At 52.3% G+C, this 24,831-nt stretch overlaps 3 protein-coding genes and 1 long non-coding RNA gene across 17 annotated transcripts in view; 2 read left to right on the top strand and 2 right to left on the bottom strand.

Annotated features, from left to right (window-relative positions):
* The first annotated feature begins 683 nt into the window (after positions 1-683).
* On the top strand, positions 684-13,983 carry VAMP1 (vesicle associated membrane protein 1). 2 transcript variants are annotated; one of them, XM_005610861.4, is made up of 5 exons: positions 684-1,015; positions 4,010-4,136; positions 4,339-4,497; positions 5,205-5,256; positions 5,656-7,851. In XM_005610861.4, coding segments are annotated over exons 1-5 (357 nt in total). In that variant the 5' UTR covers positions 684-1,013; the 3' UTR covers positions 5,673-7,851. The 2 variants fall into 2 exon arrangements, with proteins under 2 accessions (XP_005610918.1, XP_070125911.1); XM_070269810.1 differs by lacking the exon at positions 5,656-7,851 and adding an exon at positions 12,743-13,983 and having other exon boundaries at positions 844-1,015.
* On the bottom strand, positions 6,467-16,166 carry TAPBPL (TAP binding protein like). Of its 7 annotated transcripts, none has more exons than XM_070269802.1 (8): positions 15,829-16,094; positions 15,427-15,703; positions 14,399-14,620; positions 13,983-14,255; positions 11,357-11,695; positions 10,436-10,738; positions 9,169-9,252; positions 8,544-8,978 (listed from the first exon to the last, which is right to left on the bottom strand). In XM_070269802.1, the coding sequence occupies exons 2-8, from the start codon at positions 15,485-15,487 to the stop codon at positions 8,911-8,913; spliced, it is 1,350 nt and encodes a 449-aa protein (XP_070125903.1). In that variant the 5' UTR covers positions 15,488-15,703; positions 15,829-16,094; the 3' UTR covers positions 8,544-8,910. The 7 variants fall into 7 exon arrangements, with proteins under 7 accessions (XP_023498791.2, XP_070125905.1, XP_070125903.1 ...); XM_070269803.1 differs by having other exon boundaries at positions 14,399-14,617; positions 15,829-16,078; XM_023643023.2 differs by lacking the exon at positions 8,544-8,978 and adding an exon at positions 6,467-8,057 and having other exon boundaries at positions 15,427-16,095.
* On the bottom strand, positions 16,058-22,985 carry CD27 (CD27 molecule). Of its 7 annotated transcripts, none has more exons than XM_005610858.4 (6): positions 20,584-22,985; positions 20,261-20,392; positions 17,489-17,662; positions 17,103-17,276; positions 16,799-16,918; positions 16,058-16,542 (listed from the first exon to the last, which is right to left on the bottom strand). In XM_005610858.4, exons 1-6 carry the CDS (start codon positions 20,717-20,719, stop codon positions 16,421-16,423), a joined length of 858 nt encoding a protein of 285 aa, XP_005610915.1. In that variant the 5' UTR covers positions 20,720-22,985; the 3' UTR covers positions 16,058-16,420. The 7 variants fall into 7 exon arrangements, with proteins under 7 accessions (XP_005610915.1, XP_023498794.1, XP_023498795.1 ...); XM_023643026.2 differs by having other exon boundaries at positions 17,187-17,276; XM_023643027.2 differs by lacking the exon at positions 17,489-17,662.
* LOC106783291 (uncharacterized) overlaps positions 17,158-24,831 on the top strand; it is a 30,337-nt gene continuing 22,663 nt past the window's right edge. Inside the window, exon 1 of the long non-coding RNA XR_011439664.1 lies at positions 17,158-17,295. This is a non-coding gene — a long non-coding RNA (uncharacterized lncRNA). The remainder of the gene's footprint in view (positions 17,296-24,831) is intronic.

The raw sequence follows: 24,831 nt of genomic DNA, 5'->3' as shown, positions 1-24,831 counted from the left end.
GAGCTGAGAGGAGAGAATTCTTGAAACTCTAAGGAGAAAAATCGCCTCGACGTGGTGAATTATTAGAGGAGGGGTAAAGATGAAGTGGGAGGAAATCTAGGATGGTTCCAGGTTTCTGGTTCAGGATTCTGGGCAACCGAATCGACGTGGTAACCTGTCTGGTAGGATAGGAGTAGGCTTTGTGGGGGGAAGTTCAATTCAGGATACACTGGCGAGGGGCTTGTTGGCTGCGTCGAAGGAAACGGACGAACGAAGCCTTCGTATTTGCTTTGGTCCGACCGAACCCCGCGCCCGAGACTTGGTCCCAGGAGCCTCGGCTCTACCTGGATGGGTTCTGCCTCCACAGAGCCGGCTGTCCGGGTCCGGCAGGCAGAGGCCATCGCTCGCCAGGTGTGGGCGCCAGAGCCGTGAGCGAACGCGGACGCCCAGCCCCTCCCAGGCATTACGGTCGGGGCGACAGCCAGCCGGGGCCCTCCCACGGCCGTCGGCGAAGGCGGCGTGATTGGCTGGAACGGCCAGCGCCCGGGGGCCGTGGGCGGGCCCGCAGCTCATGAACTGCTGCGATTGGCTGGGAGGCCCCAAACAGGCCTAATTTAAACAGTTGGCCCCGCCCCTGCAGAGGGTGGTGTATATTTCCGCCCCGCCCGGTCGCTTAGTTAGACAGGTAAGCAAATCATAGTTGTAATAGCGGGATGAGAGGAGAGCTGTGATTGGCCAATTTGGAGGGACAGGGCGGGCTCGGCCTTAGCCGGCTTCGCCTCGGCTGGGCGCCTGTCCCGGGCGCCGATTGGGCCGCGGGCCTGTCAGCGTTCTCCGGGAGGCGTGGCCAGTACTAATAAAGACTGGGAGCGGCGCGGCCGCTGCAGTCGCTTCCGCCGCAGCTGGGGCTCCAGCTGGTTGTTTGCAGGCGGAGCTCTGGGGTTACGTCCACTTCAGCCGCAGCGTTTCCTCTGCCAGGTGTCTCGCCGCAGCCTCGGGAGAGGAGACGGACGCCTCCCCCATCTGTCAGAGAAATGTGAGTTGACTGATTTGGGGGCTGGACACCTTGCCAACTCTCACCCCCAGCACCGGACTCTGCAGGACGGAAAATGGCGCATTGCAGCAGCTGCAGCGACGCGGGGAACCTCCATCGCGCGCGGCCCCAAGACCGGGCCACCCCCCGGGAGGGAGGCAGTACCCCATTCCTGCACCAGCCATAGCCAGCATCCCACGGGCGGGGCAGGGGCGTGGGGGTCCCACATTCATTGCACCTCTCCTCTCTCCTGCTGGGCGTCTCATTCCCGTCTCGGTATAGTGGAGCTCCGGGGAAGGCGAAGGTGGGGCGCAGAGACATCGGGTAGGGGGCTCGAGGCCCTTTCTCGTCGTCAGATTGAATCTGTACTTAGGGCCTCTGGAAAGACAGTCACAGGTGCACCTGTCAGTCAGTAGCTTGGGCTACCCTGCTGTCTCTGGGTTTGTGTATGCCCCTCACCCCAACTGTGGCGTGTACCCCGCCTCTTGGCAGTGAGCAAAGCTCCAGAAACTTATCTGCCAGCTCTCTGGCGCCAGGTGAGCAGCTCAGAAAGACTCAAGGGGCAGTGACATGTGATTCCAAGCAGCCATTCATCGCAGGGCCACCCGTATAGGAGGTGTTTTCCTGTTACTGAGTCTTAGCCAAGTATTTGGAAGAGAAATAGAGCTGAGGATCCCTGCCTTCTCCCAACACATTCAATATAGTCTCTGACCATCTTTATCACGACCCCATCCCAAGATCCCGAGGGAGAGCTACCGCTGGACAAATGAAGTACTTCCCTGTTAGGACCACAATATGTTTAATGGAGATTTTTCTTTTTTATTAACTGCCTGGAGTCCTCTCTGATCCTAGATATATTTCTGTCATTTCTCTTAGTGACAGAAAAGGGAAAAGATTTACTTATGTTACGTAAATGTTGTAACTATCCCTGAGTATTTTATTGCTGAATGTTCCCACCTGCCAACAAAGAGTAAGTGAAATGGTCCCTTCAAATGCTTCATAACCATTTCGCTTTTTATCTATTTGACTTCTGCTGCAGTTGTAACTGTATATGATATTCTGTGCATTTTGACCAAGCCCTAGGATTTCATTTGTTTTCATTTTGGGGAGGGGGATCCATCTCAGCTGACTGGTTCCCAGTAGCACCCATGTGGGATGAATGGAAGAAGATGGAAAAAGCATCACGGGGTCTCTGACCTTAATCTTGTTGTTGGTGCCACCATCCTGGACTGCTTCCAAGACCAAACACCGGCTGCTACCTGCTCAGTGAATTTTCCACCTTCAGTCAGAGAGCTAGATTGCTTAGCTCAGTGGTATCACAAGAGTCCTGTGGCTTCCATAGCTTTGTATCTTTCTTTCCTTTGCCTCCTTTGTGGCTTAGAAAGAAATAAGAAAGTGATTCCTTAAATGGGGTGAGTTGGGTGTAATCTGCTAGTAGAACCTCTCTGAGTGGTTATTCTCTTATCTTTTTATTTATTTATTTATTTATTTTTAGATTGACACCCGAGCTAACGACTGTTGCCAATCTTTTTCTTTCTTCTTCCTTCTTCTTCCCAACACACCCCAGTACCTAGTTATATATTCTAGTTGTGAGTGCCTCTGGTTGTGCTATGTGGGATGCTGCCTCAGTGTGGCTTGATGAGTGGTGCCATGTCTGCGCCCAGGATCCAAACCAGCGAAACCCTGGGCCACCGAAGCGGAGCGCATGAACTTAACCACTCCGCCCCAGGCCGGCCTCTCTCTTTTTAAACTGAAAGTAATTCACTTAGGGAGGAGGAACTTCTGGGTATTAGTTCTGTTGTGAGTAGTCAAAGTATTTCCTTTCTGGTGACTTTGTGGTGGTTTAATCCCTCGTGCATTTGCTCTTGGACTGCTCCCAGGAGGTATGTTTGGTGAGATTCTGCCTGTTTGAGGACTTCTTATTGTAATTTCTATTTTCCATCAAATTTGAGAGATCTCCTTCCTGCCATTGGGTTCTTCCTTGGGAAAGAAAAGTCTCATGCCTTTGTTTAGATTTCTAGGAATTCTTTAGGAGGTGAACTTAGCCTCCACATGTTGGGACATGGAAAGGGGTTTATCTTGAAGACGCCACATTAGATTAATCCGTTCTTGGACTAAGGGAGAGAGAGAAGGGTCTCTGTGTGTAGTAGTGAAAACCAGGATTTCTCTTTGGGACGTGCAGAACTAGAGGAGTCTCCCAAGACTCGGTGCCAAATCCAGAAAAGGAAGGGACAGAATGTCCATGATGCGTGTACACTGAGGACCGTTTCCCATGGTTTTGCTTCGTGTCGATGCTCTTGGAACAGTTTCAGAACTAACGCAGTTGCTTTGGGCCCCAGTTCTAAGTGAAACTCCCATCTTCTGTGCCAAAAACAAAGCAAGCAACAGTCCTGATTCACTCCACCTGCGGAGGCCTTGCCTTTGGTGATTCTTGAGTTGTCCTTATAGCAGCCCCGATATACTAATCATTCCTGAAACATAGCTGATAACTAGATCACCTTAAGCAGAGTCTGTCAGCTTGCCTTTTCTTTTTATATTCCGGCCTTGTGAAAAAGAGCTGTTCAGTCCACAGGCTTGTCCTGAGAGTTTAGTCTTTTGTATGAATTTCTCCTAACCTGGATTGGAGGTTTCCAGTTTCACTTCATGTGAAAGGCTTCTGACAGTTAGGGAAATGCTATTTAGGCCAAGGCTGGCACATTTGTCCCTGTGACCATTGTGCCAGAAGATGTGTTGGAGTTTGGATCAGAGGATAGCCCAAACAAGATCTTGATGCCACCCTGGATGTCCCTAAGCTCCGTCTAAATGTTGTTACAGGATCTTTCTTCTTTTGCTTTTTCCCATCTATGCTGCAGCTCCCTACTTGATATTGCCAAGAGCTGGAATCTCTTGTGTTTGCATATAACCTGATCGCCAGTGCTGTGGTGGTTTGGAATGAGAATATATGTGACCCTTTCTTGTCTCGGTTACTTTGTGTCCTCTGTCCACTTCTCTCCACAGGTCTGCTCCGGCTCAGCCACCCACCGAGGGGGCAGAGGAGACTGCCCCAGGTGGGGGTCCCCCTGGCCCTCCTCCTAATGTGACCAGTAACAGACGACTACAGCAAACCCAGGCACAAGTGGAAGAGGTAGGTGGAGAGTTTTTTCTCTGACAATTTCCAAGTCATAGAAGTTTAGAAACTTTTCTTTTTCATGGAGGGGTAGTTATAGGCTCTGGGAGGCACAGCATCCTTAGAGTTACGTAGGGCCAGACCCAGGATTCCTTGGTCCTTGTTCTTTCCCCTGTCTCTAGCGGGGAGCTTAGCAGCTTTGTTTCTGTGCCCCTCTCAGGTGGTAGACATCATGCGTGTGAATGTGGACAAAGTCCTGAAGAGGGACGAGATACTGTCAGAGCTGGATGACCGAGCTGATGCCTTGCAGGTGGGAGCGTCGCAATTTGAGAGCAGCGCTGCCAAGCTAAAGAGGAAGTATTGGTGGAAAAACTGCAAGGTGAATTTTCTTGTCCTCTCCCACTTCTTTTCCTGGGCCTCAACTCACAGAAGGCAAGGAAACCCTCAGGTTCTACATCCCTTCCCTCTAGTGGCTCAGGATCTCTGCCCTGCAGAACTTTTGGGGGAAATCTCGAAAGCCTCCTTGAGATGCATTACCCTGATCTGGCCACCAGGGTAGGCTAGAGTATTCAGAATCACCTACTGGGAGCCAGTGATAACCCTGAGGAGTTTGGAAACGGTTAGCAAGGTGCTTTTCCCCAAAGGACCCCTGGAAAAATTCTCACCTGGCCCTTCCTCAGACACATCCCACATCGACACAATGGCTGGGTAGATATGTATGTAAATACCTGCGGCTTTTAGGAATGAGCTGAACACTTCACGATGAAAATGAACCAATTGACTAAAGATCCCAAGTCTGCACCTCCATTGGAGTTCCTTTCAAAGCCTTCAGGCAACAGGAACTAAGCAAAAAGGAGCAAGCTGTAGATGCTCCGAGGTTTCTGAGACTCTCAGCTGTGGTGCAGGGGTTATTGTCTGACGGGAAGCAAGAGGGTTGGGCCGTCCTCAGAGGCCTGCACATCTTCTGGATGGGTGGTTTCTTCCCCTGTCCCAAGGATGGAGCAAGTACTGTTCCTACATCTCGAGTCTGGGCTCCATTCCTCCTTCCCCAAATCCATGGGCCCATTCTTCTCAATGTTTCCTCAGATGATGATCATGCTGGGAGCTATCTGTGCCATCGTCGTGGTAGTTATTGTAAGTAAGTATCGCTGAGGTTGCTGGTGGGGTGAAGAGGTGGGAAGGTCCTGGAGTCTTCTCCCAGCCCCGCCTGCCTGGGGAATGGGGCTGCTCTGACTGAGGTATGGAGATGGCTGCTGTGGGATCATCACCTGGTTCGGGAGGGAGGAAGGGCAAAGACAAGGGACTTCCTTGATGGACAAGCCTTCCCTCTACAAGATATTGTGGGAAGACGGTCCTTCTTGTTCTGAAGGAGTGGGGCTGTGCTGTTTGTCACTGGCTTGGGTCAGCGGGAGACCATGGGGATAGAACGCCCACAACAGAAAGACCTGAATGTCTAGTAACTTGATGTAATTTTCCCTCTTGTTTTCTCCTGTCTCTTTCTCTTTTCCATCTGGGACTTCCTGATTCCTGTGTCCAGTCTACTTTTTTACTTAAGAATGTGCCACCCCTTCCCTGTTCTCCATTGCCATCCAAACTCATGTCCCCCTCCCTCTGTTTGCTCTCTCAGTGAACTTCCCTGTCTGCCTTCCTCCATCCTAGCCCAGGCTTCTCCATCACCCATTCCTCCTTTGCTGTTGCTTTCATTTGCACGATGTCCCTCAACGCTAGAAATGCTGCTTGTGGCGCAGTCTTGAAGCAACTACTTGAGGAGCAACAGCTGGTGCCTCCTCCTTGCCTCCTTCTTATGTGCTCACAAGTTCCCCCAAAGCCAAAAAGAGGTGGAGGCCAAGGGAACGGGAAGGAGCGTAGCTGAGGTGACATGCCCAAGACAGTGCCAAGAGCAGGAGAGGAGAAGGATATCAGTGCCTACAGTGTCACCAGGAAAGGCCAGGCCGCTGGCAGGAGGAAGCTGTAAACAGCTGGGAAAATGGCGGCTCCTTCAGGGCTGCCCTGATCCCTTGGAGCTCTTCTCCTCTGCCAGGCCTGAAGGGGGGCCCAAAGTACATCTTGGTCCTGGTGGCATACCCATTTAGATCAAGATTGTCTATGTCTTCAGGGATCTTGCAGTCTTTTACTTTGTTCTCCAGAGACCTGGAGAACATGTATTAATTACAAAAATACCAGAAAAAATACCAAAATAGCAAAAATACCAAAAAAAAACCCAACCTCATTCCCATCCTAGAAGCAGTCCCAGAAGCTCATAACTGGAAGGGGCTGTCTCTTGTCCACCTTTTCTGCAGAATTCTGGATTGTTCATGAGAACCCCAAATAATTTCATAAAGCCAAAGTTTGAGACGCTCAGTTAGTTTTAATTGTTGGCTTAGATAAAGAGGGAGTGCTTGTTAGTTATAGAAAAACAGTGAGTTGAGGGCCTAATTTGAGAATAACAAGCTCGGGGGAACCCTCTTGCCCTCTTGTTAAGGAAGGTCCTGTTCCCTTCCCGTTGATAAGGGAGTGTGAGGGTGTTAGAAGTGAGGATCTTGGACTCTCAGGGACTCCTTTCCTCCACACTATCCCTGTGTACTTGCCAAAGAGAGGGATGAGGCAGGAGGTCCTCCCTGAGGCCTGGCCCATTCTGAGTGTTGACAGAAGTCTTGGGGTGGGAGGCAGGGCAGTCTGCAGACAGGTGTGCTCGTGTATTGCCATGTTGTCATGGGGCCTCTCTGTACTTCCTAAGGTATGTTCCTCTTCTAAACCCCCCGTGCCCACCTGAATTCCACTTTGCCTTCTTTCCTTTCCTCCTTTTTGCATGGTTTCTGGGTGCAGACGGTGGAGCCTGAGGATGGGAGCTGCTCAGCTTGTCTTGGGAGCCACTGCTGGGCTTCAGGACACGGTGTTGAGTGGGATAGACTGAGGTGTGAGGGGAGGAGGGCAGGCTGGGAACAGAAGGGGGAACGCCCATGACCCTTTATTCCTTCCGTCCTCTGATCCACAAGCAGGAAGAGGCTGAGGCCAGGCTGGGCTGAGTCTGGATGCTCACTTTCCATGCAGCAGCATTTCATTGCGCAAAACCATCCTTCCTCTCCCTTTGCCCCTGTTTCCCACATTCCCTTCGTCCTGCCCCAGGGCGGGACTGAAGAGCTGGAAGAAAGCAGTCAGTGTACCCTCCCAACGGCCCCCCTCGAAGGTCTCCACTCTCCTCTGGCTCCTCCTTGCCTAATGCAGGGGGTCACCGCTGGAGAAGAACCACCACTGTCCTGGATGTGTCCCAAGCCTGGAGCAAATTCGCCCTCTTGGCCCACTCAGCCCTCTCATAGGAATTATTTCCTGGGTTTCCATCCCTCTGAGGCACACCAGAAGTAGTTGGCTTTGTTCTTTTGGGGATGTCACCCCTTCTACTTTCTTTCTCACCCCACCCAGTACCCTCTTCTGTGTCTTTGCTGTCTCCCTTCCCTCCCACCACCCATGTGCATGAGCAGATATGCAACGAAACCCCGGGACTTTGCAGTCAAATGAAGCCGAGCTTCCCACATCCCCTCCTTCTTTGGTTTGCCATGAGATGATGTGGGGTTTCCACTGTGTGTCTGTCGTCACCTCTTTGTCTTTTTCCCTAACCCCAATCTCATACTTGTATAGAATGATAACAGTTGTGTTTCCACCAAAGGCATGTGGCTTATTTATCAATTTCATGTATTCTGAACAAAGGCAAAAAATACAAATTCCTACCACTAAACTGACTTGATTGTTGTTTGGGTCGGAGTAACTGAGGAGGGGCGGGGGAGTGTTGTTTCTTTCTAGTAGTCTGATGTTACTTTAGGCTGGAAGGGCTGGCTCCTGTGTGCTCTGTGGTCTTCTCGAGATTAAAGACCTGTGTGTTGGCAGAGGAAGTGGTCTCCGCCGTCAGCATTCATACCTCAAGCAGCCAGACTCTTCTAGGTGCTAGTGAGAGGAAGTGATGACAGGAAGTTGAGTGGGCATCTCACACTGACAAACACTGCAGGTTTCCTCAGACTTCTCCCATTTACCTCCTTCTAGGTCCTCGGCCTGCCCGGCCTGCCCCAGGGGCCAGGCCCAGATGAGGCCTCCGGCAAACACACCCTGTTCCCCATCCTCCTTATATACAGTTTTCTGGTCCCAAGTTGCACTGTAGTGACCAGGCACATTTTCGAAATGAACAAGCAGAGAAATGTCTTTCCTGCCCCTCAGGGAGTGCGGAGTTTGTAGGTATCCTGAAATACCCAGCTCCCGTCTAAAGGAGAACCTTAATTGCAGCTCAGGGTTACACAGAGCAGCCGAGCTGGAGCCCCAGGGCTGCCTCTGGGGGCCTTTGTTTCATACCTGGAGCACTTTGCAAGTTGGAGCAGCTAGGCTTGGGGACAGGGGTCAGTGGGGCCCAGCGCGGGAAAGACAGGAGAATGAAAAAGCTTTGTCTCCAAGGCCACAGGGGGCTTTTATTTGGACAGAGTTCAATATTTGGGTGCAGTGGCCCAACCCTCACCATCTTGCCCCCGTCCCTCACTTGTTCCTTTCGTAATTTTTTCCCCTTTTCTTTTCCTACCATCACACCTCAAATCTGGCTCGTGTTTTAACCACCGAGACATCCTGCCTTCCTGCCGCCCTCTTGTCTCTTCGTGTTTTCTCCTTGGTGGTCAGCCCAGGGACACACTGAGGGAAGGCAGACGCCTGCACATACCCAGAGCCAGGGCCCCCATGATCTGTGCCTTCTTCATCCCTTTCTTGGGGCCTTTTTGAGCTCTGGGACTTGGTTTAGAGTCCTCCTGGGAGAACGTGACTACTCTTCCTTTTTACTGTGAGGCAGGAGAGTGTCTACCCAGAGGGCCTCAGACCTTGGTGAGGTAGCTAAGAGAAAACAAGAAGGAACGAGGTTGGTTTCATTTGGGGTAACCCCGGGAGCGGAGGGCTGTGTGTGGGGCTGGCTGGAGCTTGGGATGCTTGGGCTTCATGCCAGGTCTGGGGGGGGGGCTGGTGAGGGCAGGCTGATCTACACGTCGTGTGGGTCAGGGGCAGTTGAGGGTGACTAGGCTCTTACCTTGCCGTCTCTGAAGCCCCAAGAACAACAGTGCAAGAAGGAAGAGGCTGCTGGCCACAAGGATTCCAAAGGCCATCCTCCGCTCTGTAGGTGAGGGCAGCGTGGGCGGGAGTCAGTGGGCAGGAGTCGTCTCTGAGCCCGCGCCCGCAGTGCCCACCCCGCAGGAGGGACAAAGGAGTGTGTGTTTGAGAGTGAGTGTGCGTCCGCGGTTGAGGAGCTCGCAGCAAGTGTTCTGTTCTCAGGAACTGGGCGCACAGTACCATTCGTACTTGCTCAGGGTTGTTGGATGTTTGTGTGTTATTCCACACAGAATTCTCTACCTCTTCCCACCTTGGAATAACGTTGGTTTTTTTTTAAATTGCTTTGCAAGAGAGATTTAGGTCAGATTAGTTGTTGACAGTTAAACTGGAATTTTGTAAATAGCTGTGGGATGTTGTGAGCTGAGACAAAACCCCAGTTTCTGGGAAGCTTAGTCTAGTGAGCCACCAAATAATGCCCAATGCTCCTGGCCGTTTGCATTTCTAGTGCTGATTCTTTCCTATTCGACATCTTTCAATGACATTCTGTGGCTTCAGGATGAAGTTCCAGCTGAAGGCCCATTGTGATCTGCCGCCTAATGGCAGTAGAGGGTCTCAGGCTACAGTGGAGGAATCGGGCTGCCTATCTCTCCCATGTTCTCTTTAACCGTTTACTTTCTCATCTGTAAGTGCCGGTTGAGCTGTCTCTAAAACGGAGGCACGATGATGCCTGTGATCACACATCGCAGTGCTGGGTCTAGACTGTGGTTCATTGAAGGCTCCGTTGTGGACGCCCCTCTCAGGCCTCTGAGCCGCTTCTCCTTTCCCGCACGCCCGTGGCTCCAGCTGCGCAGTTCCCCAGCTTCTCTTTGGGCTGTTTTATAATCTGGCCTTCACGCATGCCATTCTTTCTGCCTTGGGTGCTCCCTTGCCCCTGAGCTAGCTAACTCAGCTCACATGTCTCCCCGGGCCATCATCCCTGACTGCCCAGTCTGACTCTCCCAGACTCCTGAGGGCAGGATCAGGAGTTACTCAACGCTGCTCTCCAGCTCTCGGCACCCTGGGACCCTGGAACCTGGGGTATAATGAAGTCTCAGCGTGTGTGGTGGCCCTGGCTGCCACCTCGGGAAAGAAAAAGCCGGGACTGTGAACAAAGTGCTGTGGGAAGCAGAACAAGGCCAAAGCAAGCTCGGGGCAGGAGAGCCATGAGCCCAAGTGTAGAGGTGGGAAAAGGAGGGTACTCCCAGTACCTGGTGGGGCAACCGAGGTGCTGGCCTCAAGGGGCTCTTCCAGAGAGATGTGGGTGACCTGGCAGGTGTAGGTGGCGCCTGCAGAGCCAGGTTCTGCTATCAGGGAGGAAGAGATGGTGTAGGTGCCCGCTGCGCTTTGTCGGAGGCTGGAGAAGGAGGCACCAGAGACTGGGACCGGGGTTCCCCCCGGCTCCTCTCGGGTCCATGTCACAGTCACATCCAGAGGGTAATAGCCAGCAGCGGTGCAGGTGAGGGTGGGTGGCAGAGCCTCGTTTGCCAAGCTTAGTCGTACTTTGGGGGAAGCTGAAAGAAAGAATGAAGAGTAAGATTCCAGAGGGACTCAGTGGGACAGCAGAGTTGCCTGAAGCCTTCTCTTCCTGCTGAGAATGAGAATAGATGTGGAGGCTGAAGTTTCTTCTTCAGTGGCGTGCAAGGGGAGTGTGAGGGGCCCACCCTGGAGGCAGGCCATCATGGGGACATCTCCCACAGGTAACTGAAAAGCAACGGTAAAACCAACTCAAGGCTGGCTTGTTACTTATCGTCAGAATAAGCCAGTGATTTTAAAGGATGTCAGTGACGAAACACTGCTCCCCGTCAGGACCATGCCTGCTGCCCCTCCTCGGTTTGCTGCTGCTCCTCCTTAGGATGTGGTCCCAAAGGACTGGGGTGATTGGAGACAGCTAGCCATGGCAGGGCAGCAGGATCCTGGGCTGGGGAATTTCTTGGTGGAATTATCCTGGGGTCTGACAGGAAACAGTCTGATGCTGTCTGTGCTTCCTGGATGGCGGTGCTGTTTAGGTTGTGGGGTTATGCAGTCTGCCTCTCAGGAAATTGCCCCTGTATTTGGATTCCATTCTGGAAAATATTCCCAACAGGCCCATGCCTTCCCCTCTCCCCAGGATGCCCCTGTCCCGGCCTCACCTTGGACGTGGAGCTGGATGATTTGTTGAGCTCGGTACAGAGTGGTGGTGATCTGGCAAATGTAGGCCCCCTCGTCCTGCAGAGTGAGGCTGGGTAGGGTGAGGGAGGCATCCCCAGCCATGAGTTGCTGCTCAGGCTCCAGGGTAGCGCCCTCCCTCTTGGCCTGCCCCTGCTTCGGGGTCCAGCTGTATACCAGCTGGCCACTGCCCTTATGCTGCAGGCGCCACTCCACGCTGGTGAGATCCAAGCCTGGGGCCAAGGAGAAGCCACAGTGCAGGGAGGCTGAGGACCCCAGCAGGAAATTCAGGGACGGGGTCTGTGTTGTCACCTGGAACTCCACTGTGGTGAGAGAAAGAGTGGTGATTATGGGCTGCTTGCTCCTTGAGGTCACCTGATCTCTGAGCTGTGGGCATACACCTGCCCCTGCCTCCTCCCCTGGGCAACGAGGCCGGTTGAGTTCATTTCCCATCAGATGGAAGCACAAAGAAATGGGGCTCTGGAAAGGCAGCGTGGCACACGTGGGAATCTTAGCTATTTTGGAGCCACTTGCCCTGGACAATCTGATGAAAGTTATGGAGTTCTAACCAGGAAAATACACATGCAAAATCATGGGTTCCTGTTGACCCTCAGGTGAGAACCTCTGGAGTCTCAGAGAAAGCTTTGGAACCCTGGTTCTTCCTCTGACTAGCTCTGGGACCTTGTGCAAGTCAGTGTTGCCAAGTCATCTGCTTAAGGCAAGGCTGCTGTGAAGACTAAATAGGACTAAGAGTTTAAAAAGCACTCAGTGGCCTATTTGTGCTAAAAGTGCTGAACCTAAATCTAATGAGGAATAGTCAGACAAATCCAAATGATGGGACAGTCTACAAGACAGCAGGCATGGACTCTTCAAAATGGCAGTGCTCTGGGGCTGCCCCGTGGCCGAGTGGTTAAGTTCACATGCTCTGCTTCAGAGGGCCAGGGTTTCGCCAGTTTGGATCCTGCGTGCGGACCTAGCACCACTCATCAGGCCATGCTGAGGCGGCGTCCCACATGCCACAACTAGAGGGACCTACAACTAACATACACAACTATGTACTGGGGGGCTTTGGGGAGAAGAAAAAATTAAAAAAGTTTTTAAAAAAATGGCAGTGTTCTGAAAGACTCTTCTGGAGTTAACAGAGGCTAAAGGCACAAGACACCTAAATGCAATGCATGTTGGACTCCTGGACTTAAAAGAACCCCAGAAGGCTGTAAAGAACATTATTGGGGCAATTAGAGAAGTTTGATTTTGGACTTTATATTTTACAGTATTGTGTTAATTTTTCAATTATTTACTTCTTAAGTTTTTTTTGTTGAGGAAGATTTGTCCTGAGCTAACATCTGTTGCCAATCCTCCTCTTTCTGTAGGTGAGCTGCTGCGACAGCATAGCCACTGACAGATGAGTGGTGTAGGTCTGCACCTGAGAACTGAACCTGGGCTGCTGAAGCAGAGTACGCCAAACTTAACCACTAGGCCACCGGGGCTGGCCCTTATTGTATCACTTTTAAAGTGTGTTAAGTATGATGCTCAGTGGCTATCAAGCAGTGTTGGGGGGAGGTGGAACAGATGGCCCTGGAAGGGAGAGGTATTGCTGATAGTGTTCAGAATTGCCAGTGTAGGGTAATGGTGAGAATATGTTCCTAAATTCTCCACACACTGCACCCCCTTAACCTGCACCCTGGCAGCCCACTCCCCAACCTGGTTTGCTGTGAGGTGATGGTTTTGTGATTATGAAGGAGAATATCCTTGTCTTTGGTTATAAATGAACACATGCTATATACATGGAAGCATTTGGGGTGAAGTTTTGGGATATCTGCACCTGACTTTCAATTGTTTGGGGGGAATATGTATAGTTGTAGAAAGAAAGAATGGCAAAATGTTAACAATTGGTGAATCTAGGTGACTGATATACAGGTGTTTGTTATATTATTCTTTCACCTTTTCTGTAGGTTTGAAATATTCCCAAATAAAAAGGGAGCAATATCTATCCATGCCAGGACTATGGTTGACAGTGGACAGACATGAGGACCCCTCTTTTCCAATAGAGCAGGATAAATTGAGGTTGGACCACAGAAAGGTTCAAGTATTCGGGGGCTTTCTGAGGATAGGAGGGTAGCCCCCTAATCATCTCTGGACTTGACTGTCTCCTTTTGGAGGCAAAATATTGGATTCGATGAACTCTGGAGAAACCTATCATCATGGTCTCAACGTCCTGTGCCCTCCGGGATGTGCTGGGTTGGAGAGGGCAACGACTGGGTTTTACTAATGAGAGATGACGAACAAGTTCCTCGTCCCCGTGCTTTGCTCTAATCATCTTGAGCACTGGACCAGGCTGGCTCTTCACTGGGAGAAAACTGGTGCTTGGCTCAGTAAGATCCCTGCAGAGGGCCTACGTAAATAGAGCACCATGTGTCTCATTTCCTCAGGCAACCAGTGAGGGGAAAACCATCCCCATCTTGTGTCCTTAGGAAGAAAGCACTGAGGCCTAGGGGACACCCTGAAATGACTGATGTCGATAGAGGTGGACTTGTTCCCTTCCTTCTCCTTCTATCCTCCTATCTGACCACTTAGAAAAACAAAACTTTCTGCTGCTTTTAATTTTCTCACCTGCAGTCTGCACGGTCCCCTGGGGGCCCAGGGGCAAGTTCCATCTGTGGTGCCGGAGAGCCCCATTCTCAGTATCCCCAAGAGTCTTCATCACCATGGAGACACTAGGTCCCCCTCCAGACACCTGCACATTGGTGATGAACCAAGCTGCCGTCTCAACAGTGGCCTCTTGTCTGGCCTGGAGAAAATAGCGGGAGATCTCACAGGTCACGTCCTTCCCGTTGCAGTCGGCGTGGAGCAAGGCCTCAGCCTGGGGGATCTGCACCAGGTTCACTGGGGAGAAGGGCGGCACGGAGGGCTCACTGGATTGAGAACACCCGGGCCCATGGGAAGCAGGTGCTGGTGGGTGTATTTGGGAACTGGGCTGTCCTAGTGGAGGGAGCCCAGGACTGGGACACAGGGTGGAGGGCTCTTACCTGAGGCCTCGAAGGTAACAAGTGGGTCGTCTTTGGCCACTGTGCCCCCTTGGAAATCAGTGAAGCCTTCCAGGGAGCCATCATCCAGCACTGGCACCTGCCTCAGCACGAGCAAGGCCTTCACCATGTTCCCACTGCTGGCAAAAGCTCCATGCTGCCGCCCACCTTCCTCCGCCAAGAAGCAGTCTAAGACCACGTCCACTGCCCGCCACTGCCTTTCTGCTGCAGGGAGAAGGCTGGTGAGCGCCCTCTTGTCTACAAAGTTACCTCTGTATTCACTGATCCCGTCACCAAACTGTGGGGTCATCACAGGGTAAAAGTTGTGTTCCAGGGTCCTAGCTGTCTCTGTCTCCCTCTCTTCTCCTGTCATCCCCCAAACCAGCTTTCTGGGAAGCACCTGCTACTCCAGGTACATACTTCTTGGTGTGAATTACTTAAAATCCTGGATTTGCCTTGCTCAGAGGGGTTTCTGTTTTTACTCTCTTTCCCAACTATTGAATGGAAAACTCTCCAGTCAAGGGACTTCTCAGCAAAAGCAAATAAATGAGCAATATTGCCACTGGGGGAGGAGACGGATGTTGTGCTGCTGGGGACGTTGGCAGCCTTTCCTGCCAGCCCTCGTGGTCTCCGCTTTCTGCTGGTACGGGTAGTCATCCCCTCCCCCATTCCGGGGTCACCCCTACTTATTTCCTGGCCAGGGAACCCCTTCCTATTCTGAAGATGTCGGTCCCAGGCAGAGCCTCTCCCATAGGACAGCACCGCCCCCCCTTCCCCCCCCCCCCCCCCCCCCCCCGCCCCAATCACCGAGGAGGCCCCTCTTCTCTTCATTTGGCCTTTTCCCCACAGGGTTCTCAGCCTCCCTCTCCAACACGTTACTTTGCCAATCGCTGAGCCTTTGTCCTCGTGGGCTTGGAAGGCGACTGGAAGCCATCCCCGGCCCCTTTCCCCTCCGGAATCTCGAATCTCGGGGAGGGTGGCTACCTGGAGCTCCCTAGCCCCACTCCCCTCCGCCGGCCCTCCCCACTCACCGGGCTCGGCCGCCGCCAAGAGGGCCAGGCAGAGCAGCAGGCACCCGCCCTCGGCGCCCATGAAAGCTGCGCTCCGGCCCGCGCGCCGCCCCTTCTCCGCGGCCGGCCGCCGGCAAGGTCCCGGCCGGCAGAGGGGCTCTCCGAGACCAGGCGGGCCCTCAGCCTGCCGCTTTCTCTTCTGTCCTTGGCCTGCTTCTCTTTCGCTTTCACTTTGAGGAAGTGTCACCGCGGCTGCCTTTGCCTCCGGGTGAAGCCATTACTTGCTGGTGCCAGAGACCTGTTTACAGTTCTCTTTTCTTTGCAGGTCCCTCCCCACCCCCACCCCCACCCCCGCCCCCGAAACATGCCCTGGTGATTTCAAGACCTGACTTCACTGCATGCACCTGTGTGCTCCCCACTAACCCCAAGAAAATGGAGATGAAGTTCCGGAAAGGGGGGCGGGGAGAGCGAAGCGAGAAGCAGGATCCCCACTAGCCTGGGGACCTGTCCTTTTCTGTTGGTGCCGCCTTGGGCGCCTGCACCAGGTCTTCACCGGAGAAAGCTCCTACTTCAGATCCCTGATCCGAGAGCGGAGCGTGGGAGTGGCCTGCGTGGTGAGATTGGGGTTTCAGAGAGAGCTGGAGAGCTGCAGTGTGTGACAGTCTGTCACTTTATTTTGCGAGGTTCTGGGTCAGCGATACAGCACGCGGGGCTTTCATAGGCGGAGACGTGTTTTCCAACTACAGCGCCAGCCCTCCTGCGGCGCAGGGGTGAAACTGGCTGGGCCAGGACACACCCGGGCTCCTGCTTCCCACCCTCCACCTCGTTGCCATGTGTCCTCGTCACCGCCCGTCTCAGAAAGGCACTTTCTCAAATCTGCACACAGGAAAGGGTCCTGCTGAGAGGATGGTTTTGAGGTTGCGGGTGCCAGGTCTCATTTCCCCCGGTGGCCAGTGGGGTGGGGTGGAGGCTAGGGCTTTGTTGGAGTGATGACCCCCTCCTCCTCTGTGCTGGCTCAGGGGTACGAAGCTGGCTCTGGTTTTCGGTAATCCTCCTGGATGGGGAAGGCGCTGCCCTCTTCCTCCCTGGGGCAGCTGTAAGGACCAGGCTCTGCAACTGCTGGACTTTCTCCTTTGTCTGCAGAAGGAGAATCAGATGAGTCTTGGCCGCAGTGCGGGAAGGGGTGAGGGGAGAAGAGACGAGCAAAGGAGGGGCAGCTGAGGGAGGGCTGGCGGGAGGACACCTGCTAAGAGGGGAGGAAGAGTAGGCGGGAAGCAGGGTTGGTAAACATGGAGCCAGGGAGGCTTCTGCGAGGTTCGGGCACGGGTGGCAGAGCTGAGATGGTGGGCTGGGGTGTAGGGACAAGACTGGAGACCTGTATTTTGTCTCTTACTTAGTCCATATTTTCTTTGTTGATGGAGGAACAGGGCTCCGACCATGGTGAAAGCAAGAAACATTCCAGAGAAGATCACAAAGATGCGGATGCAATCTGTGCTGCACAGAGACCTTTGGGCTGTGATAAGCGAGGGCCACACAGTTTTTGGGGAGGGCCTAGCCCTTGACTCCCCTCAGCCCAGCCCTCCTGCCACCTCTCCTCTCTCATCTCCACCCCCTCCTCCCCCGCCCCCACCCCCCCACCGTTGGACCCAGCCCTTCCCTAATCCCTAGGCTCTGCATCTCCCTATTCTTGCCCTTACCCCGAGGAGCTTTCTGGCTGGCTTCCGTCCTGGACTCTCCTGTATGCCTTCTCTCTGGGAGTGGGGAACGGGGAGAAAACTCACGTGGCCAGTGGGTTGAGAGAACTGGGGCAGGCAGCTGCCTGAAGTCAGCCAGAGTCTGCACGTGCCGGACTGTCCTGGCCTCCGGCATCTCTGGAAAACCATAGACAGGGTGAGCAGCAGCGGGGAAATGCACAGGGTGCAAGGTTGGGCTGAAGGCCAAAGAGGACGAAGAGGTGCTGGATGAGATGGGAAGGCGGACAGGCTGACCCAGCGATTGATGTGGGGGTGGGTGCCCTGGAGAGGGTGCTGGTTGCGGTGCGACCTTACCCCTGTGACTGCTCAAAGTGTTGCCTGGCACTTACTTTTGGCATAAGGTAAGTGGGTGGGTTGTGGGCCTGGGGCCTGAGATGGGCGAGGGGTCAGCGAGGGGTTTGCAGGAGGATCACACTCGGTACACTCCTTGTCTTTGCACTGCCAGCCCTTGGGGCAGCCACACTCGGTGTTGGCGGTGAGGGTGCAGTTTCGAATGAGAAGACCTGGGGACAGAGGAGGGCCCGAGGAACACAGATGCTGAGGCCTCAGAGAGCTGCAAGGTTTCTCCCAGCCGCTGTCCCAGGCCCACCGCCAGGGACATGCTGCCCTTTGCACTCCCACCCCCTCCCCACAGAGGCCTGCCCCATCTCGCTGTCACCCAGTGCCTTTGCCATTATTATTATTGTCGTTAAAGAAAAAACTTGGACCTTTTAGAAAATTCCTGGTTTAGAAATAGAAACAGCTTACATGATTTTCTCTCTTGCTCATGGATTCTTTTATAACTTCGTATTGAAGTATGCTAACGGTGAGGTACACTTGGTATAAGTGTGAAGCTTGAGAATTGGTACAAATTGGACTCAGAAGTGTAGCCAGCACCACATCAAGAAACAGAACATGACCAGCAATGTTCCCTTCCGGTCACTAATCCCCCAAGAATAGCCACTCGCCTGACTTCCTAACACCACAAGTCAGTTTTGCCTGTTTTTGTGCAAAAGACATGGAATCATGCGTGTGTGGCTCATTCCTGTCTGGCTGCTTTTACTCAACTCGTTGTGAGGTTCATCTGTGTTTAACGAGTGTAACTGCAGATTGCTTCTTTCTCATGCTGTATCATATTCTATTGTATGATTATACCAGGATTTATTCGTCCATTCTACTGTTAATGGGCATTCGGGTAGTTTCCTGTTTTTAGCACTTAGAAATAGTGCTGCTGTGGTCCCCGACAGCTTTTTAACTTTACTAGAGAGTTACTTGATTACTGACATCCTTTACCTTTAAAACATACATTTTATTCAAGCGTAGAGGTTGGGTGCTGGTGGCTGCCCATCAGTTATACTGGGCGAAGTGGGCGTGAGGGGCGCTGGGCTGGGCTGGGCTCACGGCTGGTTGGGGTTGAGCAGAGGAGAGTGATTTGGGGAAGGCAGCCGTACCCAGATGGGGGCCAGGCTTGAACGGGAGCCTGGTGGGCTTAGGGCAGCACACTCGTGGGCACCCAGGGAGAGGAGCCCTGCCAGTTGGAAGAGGGGTGCAGAGAGGGAGGTGGGAGGATGCCAAAGACTACTGTCGACTTGCATGATTTCTTCAGTGAATGCCTTTGGTCAGGAAAGGGAAAGGGACACAAATTCCTTCTTCCCATCCTTATCTCCTTATGGTCTCTTCTTCCTGAATTCTGACTCCTAGTTGCTACTAGAATTTGGTTTCTTTGTGGCTTACCAGGAATTGTGAGCCAGCCTGGACAAGGATCTGCAAGGAAGGAACGGTGATGGGGAGGGAACAGTGGTGGTGGAGAGGGGAAGAGGCAGGTAAAGGTGAAGAAGATCAAGGAGAGGCGACCATGAGAGTCTCTGCCCAAAGGGAAGGAAGGGGTTAAAGAAGGGGCTGCGATTGGTTAAAAATGGGTGAAATGCCATTGTTTTCAGTGATGAGTATCCAGAGAGCTGGGAGTTCTCTTCCCCATGTATAACCTGTGCACAAAATGCCAGGCTGATTTCAGGCACTTCTCCATCTTACAGATGGGAATACTGAGGTCCAGGGAGGGCCAGACTCATTCACCCTCCTCCCGGTCCCCTCACTGCTGGCTGCTCTCCCTGGAGCCCTGCAGTCAGGGGCTGCCTGAGTGCTCTGTGGGTCTGTGGGCTGCGTCTCCCAGAGAAGGGTCACGGGCTGGGCTGGGCTGGAACATGGCAAAGGGAGTGCGGGCCAGCTTGGTATTGGGAAAAGGCCTTCCCTGCAGAGGGAGTGGGGAGGCTTTGACTAAAAAAGTTCCAGCCCTGCTGGCGTGGCTGCCAAGAAGAGAAAAGCATCCGTTAACGACCATATTTTTAAGTTGTGGACTGAGGAATACTTCTTGTGCGTTTAAGATGTTGCTCATTTGCAATGGCAAAACCTTTTATTTAGTTTTTAGAGAATACGGTATAAAAAGGCCTGGTGAGGCCAGATGCGCTTTACAGGCAGGTAGTTTAACAGTTCACTTAAGTTGTCCTCAGAAGCGTCCTGCTGGAGAACGTTTATTCAAAGAAGCCTCTCTAAAGTCTGCTTCTCTGTGTATACTGGGACGTAATTTCTGAAATTCTAGCTAAAATAGAGAAATAATAAAAGCGTTCGTAACAGCTTCAGATATTACACTTCTTAATTTTAAAAAAGATGAAATGACAAAATAAATAAAAACACAGGCCACATGCATACTCATTTTCCTAAATTGGCTTTTGTGCAAAAAAAAGGTTGTTAGCCACTGGCCGGTGGTGTTATTTCCTTAGAAAGGTGTATTCCAAGTTCCAAACAAACGTGCACCTCAGACACAACCAGTTCATTGGCGGGGGTTGCTCTGCTGAAATCTGGGGTCCTAGAGCCACTTCCCCCTCTTTATTGTCTTGATCCTAGCCGTAGACCCATTCTCAGCATCCCTCAAGTTCTGCTGACCCCTTTCCTGAAACACTGGAGTTCTCCCCACATCAATATGTGCCCCGTCCAGGGCGCCCTGGTTCCCAGCGTTGACTCCACTTGTGTAGCCTTGACGTGACTGAGGCTCCGACTCCCCCTCCTCTTTGCTTCTCCTCACCCAGCTCTGCCACGTTGCTCCCCCCAATGCTTGCCCATCTCACCAGAGTTACAGTGCCGACAGCTCTCACAGTGGGGCCGGGCGTGGTAGTCTGGTGAGAAGGAAACCCCTGGTATACATGAATCACACTGAGTAATCCTTCCGTGCCCGTCACAGTCCTCCTTGAGGAACATTCCTGTGGGCAGAGGTCCAAGGTCAAGACCCAAGGAAGGCTGCTTCTCCACCCTCTTCCAGGTGGTGCCTTTCAGGCACTGCAGGATTCCGCTCCTTGCTTGAGCTCAGGCTCGCTCTCTGCCTCCCTTCACCCCAAACCCAGTCCTCTCCCTCCCACACTCAGCCAGCCCCTGGCAAGGTCTCCTCTCTTACCTGGCTTGCACATCGGGCAGCACAGTTCTCCCCGAGCCCAGTAGTGCTTCTCTGGACAGCTCTTGGGGGCTGGGGTAGCTGAGAGCCCCGCCAGGGTCCCCAGAACCCACAGCCAGCAGGGAGGTGGCCGGGCCATGGCTCCTGCCCAGGGAGCTCGTCCTGTGCTCTGGGTGCTGACTGCTGGCCTCTGGAGCGGGCACCTTCCCACCTGGGTGCTGGTGCTTCGTCTTCGCTCCTCCTGGGCAGCAGCTGCAGGTGGCAAACCGACCTTTGATGGCAGTTGAAACTCTGTTGTGGCTGTTTTTTTCTCACAGCAGCAACCTCCATCCCCTCCCCCTTTTCCGTGCGCTGGGTTCTGGGTGTCAGGGAGAGTACTAAAGGGCAAACTCTTCAGAAGACCTGCTGCTCTTTAAAGCGCCCCCTCCAACGCGCCAGCCTCTCCTCGGCCTGTCTCTCTTGTGCCCATGAGGAACTGAACTACCTGCCTGTTTTACAAAACATTGGGTGTGGATGGTCACTCGCCTCTCCTCTTCATGTACTTGTGCACAGGATGCCCACATTGCCCGCCTGTTCACAGCTTACCAGCTGGTCTGCATGTCCCCTCTCCCATCCCCCCATTTCCTTTCACAGAAGTTTTGAGAAGGAAGGGGAACCAGCACTGAGTACAGGTCCCCAAACTTTTCTCTGAAACTCATGGGGTCAGATAAGTTTCAGAATTCAGAATTTTTCAGACTTTGGGAAACTAGCACCACAAGACACTCTCACGGGGCTAAGGTGGCACTCACAATCAAGCACATTTCTGCAGCAACATTATTGAATATTTAAGCTTAAGTCGGGGGGGGAGGGGGGGAGGATAACTAAAACTAGCCTTGCATCAACTGAGGTCTGGTTTTATGGCCAAAAGAGTTTGCTACGGAATTGTTCAGAATTGCAAACAAGGGACTTAAACCCGTGTCTCTCCTCTGCTGGACTCTGCTACGTATGATCTCATTTCGTCTTCCTGCCAGCCTGGGATACAGGTATCACCACGACCCACCTGGCTTTCCCTCCTCACCCACTATCCTCTTATCCTCCCTTCCCGCCTCTGGCTGTGTCAGTCAGTCACTGGTGTCCTGGAGCACCCGGGGCATCTCCTCTCCCAGCCTTGAGCACTTGGGATTAAAGGTCGATTCCTTCGGGTCATCTCTTTCCTATTTCCGTGGTTCTCCTGGGAAGAGTGATCTGGGGATACTGGAAATAGCCGGACTTTTCCCTTGAGTCGTGGGAACACATGGGTCAGGCAGCCTCCGCCTCCTCTTTCCCCAGGCTCTGAGCAGTGGGGGGCCTTCTTTCTCCAGGCCGGTTTTCATTCGGGGGCTTTGTAGTTGTTTCCACACTGCTCATAAAATGTCACACCCCTGTGATCTCACCTGCTAGGTCTCTTCTCTGTCTCACTCTTCCGTTTCCTTTCTCTTCATTTTTTCCATCCTCCTGCCTTTCTCCTACCCTCCTCCTCTTTAAGAGAGTCCTCTCAAGCGGGAAGCCGCACATGGGTGTGATGTGAAGAGTTACTTACACAAAACGGTTGTTTCCATTATCCAGCCGGGGTGCCTGAGTTCCCACTCAGCGAGGGTTAACTTTGGGATCTGAGGATTTTGCTGTCGTGAACAGTCCTGTCCCGTTCCCAGGTTGTGGTCAATATCTTCATTGGTAATCTTGAATCTTAAGGTGGTCACAGGGAGGTGGGGCCCTGTGGGGATGGATGAGACCCTTGGAGAATGGTGAAGAGTTGGGGACCTTTAGGGAGAAACTTGCCGAAAGGAGAATCAGAGGATGCTAAGACGACTAACAATGTTGGCTGGACCCTGAGCTGCTGTCCCACACGAGGCCTCCATTCTCTGTGCCAAGACCCATCTCTCCCTTCTGCTCGTCACTTCTCATGGGAGGAGGGCAGGTGTGGATCTGCCCGGCTCTCCTGGAGTACCCCTGGCCAGGAGGAGGAAAGCCAGGTTTCCGGACCTTACTCTTCGTCTGGCAAATGGAATGACCTCATCTCCGCCCTCTGTGCTGTTTGCATCAACTTCTGGTAAGCCTTGGGCTGTCGTAGGCTGGTTCCCTGGACAGGCCCTTCCTCTTGTCCACAGGCCGTGTGAGTGCCACCTGCTGACCTCGCCCTTAAAAATCTTCCATCACCACTTGCTCTTTTGGGGTTCAGCTTCTCCCCATGTTGGCTGGCGCAGAGATACACGGCCTCTTCTCAACAGCTCCCTTCCTTTCCTGCATGTCCAGAATGCAGAATCCACAGAATCGCTTCTCTTTTGATGACTTCCATTACTTTTTTTTTTTTTTTTTTTAATGACTTCTCTTACTTTTGAGAGGGCCTGACCAAACCCTCAGTCTGGAGCAGTGGCTGTAGCCTGGATGTCAGCTGGCTCACCCTGCTCCTCAATATCTAGATAAGATGCTCCTTGTCTTCCAATCAGGGTGGGTCCTGGGAGAGTGGGGAGGAGGAGGCGGGGCTGTCGACTGGCGCAAATTCCAGTAGGTTGTGGTCACCTCTGGTTCTGGTTCCTCTTTCAGCTGTAGTCTTGTTCTTGCCTCTCTGCTCCTGGCTGGTCCCTTACCCCTGCCCTGCCACAGGCCCCAAATTTGGGAAACAAGGCTTTCTTAAATTTTCCTCCAAACTAACTGTAAACAGAAGGCTGTTAAGGGTGGCAGAGTCGTTACTGAAGCTTTATATATCCTAAGGATACAACTTAAAATTGCATTGTGGATAGTCTTGTTGTCAATGGTCCTTCCCATCCCAGAGATTTGTCAGTGGTCTGGCTACCCTGCAAAGCGGTAAGGGCACTGACCATCTTGCTGACGCCTCTCTCCCCTCCACCCTCCTTTTTTTGTCATTGAGTGCCTTTCAGAAATCTGTAAGGCAGCAAACCTCATCTCTCTTCAGCCCCTAGTCTCAAACTCAGCCTTGGCCCTTTGTAAATCTATAACCAGTTAAAGTACTGCAGGGAACTAAACTCTCCAAGATTTTTCCTCAGAAGGAAGTTCTGTTATATTACGTAGGTGTTAGAAATCACTGTTCTTGATCCTTATCAACCAAGCCCCTTAGTTTTTCTCACCTTCTTCCTCCCCCATTCCATTCCTCCTTCCTCCACGCCTACTTTCTTTGATGACCCCCAGGCCACCCCCCCCCCACCACCACTTTAGACCCTCCTTCCCAGTGAGCATTTGAGAGACCAATTGGGCAGGACAAGGGGGTGAGCTGGTTAATGATGGTCGGGGTACTCACCTCTCAGTTCTGTAATTTGCATTTCTGGGACTCTTCAGTCTGAGTGACACAGGGGACTGACCTTCCAACCTCTGCCCACTGTTCAGTGTCTTAGCCCCAGCTCCTACTGTCTCCTAGCACATAAGGCACTCAGCAAATATTAGATGGTCCAGCCCCAGGCTTGTTCCTTGATCGTTCTATCCACAGTTACAAAATTGAAATTTCAGGGGGCCCAAGACCCTTTGACATCCTAAATTCCACTCCTTATTCACCTGACAAGTATTTATTGCATTCTGTTCCAGGCACCAGCTAAGTAATGGGACACAGAGATGGAAAAAAATAAACACGTGGTTTCTGCCCTCATGGAGTTGACACACTAGTGAGAAAGTCAGACATTGATCACATGACCTCCAAGACAAATGTAAAATTATTGGTCATGGTCATTTTGCAGCACCATGGAGGGGAGAGTCGGGGTGCGATAGAGGTACCTGTCGCCTAAGAGGGGGACCTGAGGGCTAGGGAGTGCTTCGACCAGGAAGCAAAGCTTAGCTGAGGTACGTGGGCACTGACAGCTCCCTGCCCTGTTGAGAAGTGCCTCTTCCTTCGTGTGGGTGTCTAGACACCGCTCTAGCCGCCTGCCTTTGACCACTTCTCTTCTTTGATCTATGGTAGTTTTTCTTTTCTTATATCCAGATGGTACAAAACAGGGATGATCTGTTCCTTGAAGGCTTGGTAGAATTTACCTGTTTGTATTTTGAGGACAGGTTTTTCGCTACAGATTTTCATTCAGGTTTTCAATTTCTTCTAGAGTCAGTTTTGGTAGCTTTTATTTTTCTGGGAGATTATCTGTTTAATCTGTTTCAGATTTATGGGCATGAATGTTTAAAATCACCACTAGATCTGTAGTTATTTTCCCTTTTTCACTCCCAATATTATTGATAATTTCCTCATTTTTTTCTTGATGTATTTTGCTAGAAATATGTCTAATTTATTAATTG

The sequence above is a fragment of the Equus caballus genome, chromosome 6, assembly GCF_041296265.1.
Source record: "Equus caballus isolate H_3958 breed thoroughbred chromosome 6, TB-T2T, whole genome shotgun sequence".
NCBI classification, from domain to species: Eukaryota; Metazoa; Chordata; class Mammalia; order Perissodactyla; family Equidae; genus Equus; species Equus caballus.
Note: the sequence above shows the minus strand (reverse complement) of the source record. Positions and strands in the feature narration are given on the sequence as shown.